The sequence below is a fragment of the Carlito syrichta genome, unplaced genomic scaffold, assembly GCF_000164805.1.
Source record: "Carlito syrichta isolate Samal-C Ts95f unplaced genomic scaffold, Tarsius_syrichta-2.0.1 Scaffold316493, whole genome shotgun sequence".
NCBI lineage: Eukaryota > Metazoa > Chordata > Mammalia > Primates > Tarsiidae > Carlito > Carlito syrichta.
The window spans coordinates 468219-470539 of NW_007260589.1; the positions used below are offsets into that span (position 1 = coordinate 468219).

The 2321-nt window shown below is 40.9% G+C and overlaps 1 protein-coding gene across 1 annotated transcript in view; it reads left to right on the forward strand.

Moving 5' to 3' along the window:
- The window catches only part of NOC3L (NOC3 like DNA replication regulator), a 32470-nt gene that overhangs the window by 22758 nt on the left and 7391 nt on the right, over nucleotides 1-2321 (forward strand). Inside the window, exons 14-15 of the mRNA XM_008074583.2 lie at nucleotides 1389-1461; nucleotides 1993-2056. Coding sequence (XP_008072774.1) covers nucleotides 1389-1461; nucleotides 1993-2056 — 137 coding nt within the window. The remainder of the gene's footprint in view (nucleotides 1-1388; nucleotides 1462-1992; nucleotides 2057-2321) is intronic.

Genomic DNA, 2321 nt, shown 5'->3' on the forward strand with positions numbered 1-2321 from the left:
GATGAGGTCTTGCTGCCAGGCAGGTCTCAAACCCGCGGGCTCAGGCAATCCACTCACCTCAGCCTCCCAAAGGCGCAGGATTACAGGCTGAGCCACTGAGCCCGGCGGAATATGTTACTTCTAAGATCTTTTCTTCTTCTAAGATATACATAGAGTTAAAGACTCTTCACTAATCTTGATGAGGCATCCTAGCTTCAGCGTGCTTCTTTGCGCAATAGAGTATACTGTTCAGCAGTGGTCCCAACCTTTTGGGCATCAGGGACCGGTTTCGTGGAAGACAGCTTTTATATGGACTGGGGGTTGAGGGGGATGGTTTTGGGACGATTCAGGCTCATTATGTTTCTTGTGCACTTTATTTTTATTGTTATTGCATTGTAATATATAATGAAATAATTATACAACTCACCATAATGCAGAATCAGTGGGAGTTCTGAGCTTGTTTTCAAGCAACTAGATGGTGTCATCTGGTGATGATGGGAGGCAGCATTAGCATCACTGCCTCAACTCTAACTCAGATCATCAGGCATCAGATTCTCATAAAGAGTGCGCAACCTAGATCCCATGCACAGTTCACAACAGGGTTTGTGCTCTTTTGAGAATCTAATGCTGCTGCTGATCTGATAGGAGGCGGAGCTCAGGCAGTAATACAAGCAGTGAGCAGTGGCTGTACATACAGATAAAGCTTTGCTTGCTCACTCGCTGCTTACCTCCTGCTGTGTGGCCTGGTTTCTAACAGGCCATGGACCAGTGCTGGTCCGTGGCCAGGGGTTGGGGACCCCTGATATACAGCATACTCACATTTAGTAGCTCATATGATTCTTTTTCTGCTGAGTGATCTCAGTCATTTCTAGAAATAGAGGTCTAGGACAGTCCACTGACTTACCTAGGATCTCATGGGTAATAAATATCAGAGAGTGAACTGCATACCAAGTCCAGTATTCTTTCCATTTTATCCGCAAAGCTGTCATAGGGTCCATATTCTCATATGTATCTCAGTCTTTTCCTTTCTCTATTCCTGCCACCTATTTCCTTCGAGCCTGGTGCTGTTGGCTTCTTTCTGACTTGGTAGTGCTGGGCACCTAGTAAACATTCCTCAGGGCAGTTGTTTGCTCCCAGTGACTTCTTTCTCAAGGCAGAAATATTTTTGAAATATTTTGAGTCTTTTTGTGCCTCATATGTTCCTACTGAGTATAGTGCTCAGTTTCAGTGTGAATTGTTGAAAAGTCCAATCTGAATTCATGGAAGGTATCAGTAATTGCCACTATGTGTCCATCATAACTAACATTTTGAAATGAGGAATATTAAAAATACAGTTAAAGCCAAGCTTAAAATTCTTGCTTTATTTCTGCTTTTATGTTATCCATTAACTAAGTTTTCTTTGATTCTAGGTTTGCCCACCTTATAAATATCGAGTTTTTTGATGATTTGTTATTAGTTCTTCATAATCTCATTGAATCTGGTGTAAGTAACAATTAATTACTTTTTTAAAGATATAAATGGAAATTACCATTTGTTTTTCTTAAAATTTTGCCATTTTTATCAAGGTGTAACTTATACATAGTAAAATTCATCTCCTTTTGGGTGTATAATTTTATGAATTTTGACAAAGACCTATGGTTATATGGTCACCACCATAATCAAGATGTAGAACACTTTCAACCTTTGGAGAGTTTTAAGCAGGAGGATTACCTGACCAGTTTTTTTTGGAATGCATGATAGACATACATAGCTTTGGTGTGTATGTGATAATTTAATGCATTCATATAATTTCTAAAGATCAAATCAGAGTACTTGAGATAACTATCACCTTGCATACGTGTCTTTTCTTCATGTAAGAACCATTTGAATTCTTCTCTTCTAGCTTTTTTGAAATATGCAGTAATTTCTTGCAAATGGCAGTCACCCTACTAATCTATCTAACACTGGGTCTATTTTAAAGATATAAATGGTAATTATCATTCTTTATCTCTCTCTCTCTCTTTTTTTTTAAAGGACCTGAGCTATCAAGAAAGTCTTCACTGTGTCCAGACTGCTTTTCATATTCTTTCTGGACAAGGTAAGATTTTGTTTTTCTTTGAGTTGAGGGTCTGACTCTGTCATCCAGGCTGGAGGGCAGTGGCGTGCTCAAGGCTCACCCCAGCCTCCAACTCCTGGGCTCAGGTGATCTTTCCGCCTTTAGCCTCCTGAGTAGCTGGTACCAGGAGCACATGCCACCATGCCCAGCTAATATTTTGGGTTTTTGTTTTTTTGAGTTGGAGTCTCACTCTGTCGCCCAGGCTAGAGTGCAGTGGCTGGTCCCGGCCACCGCAGCCCCGACCTGC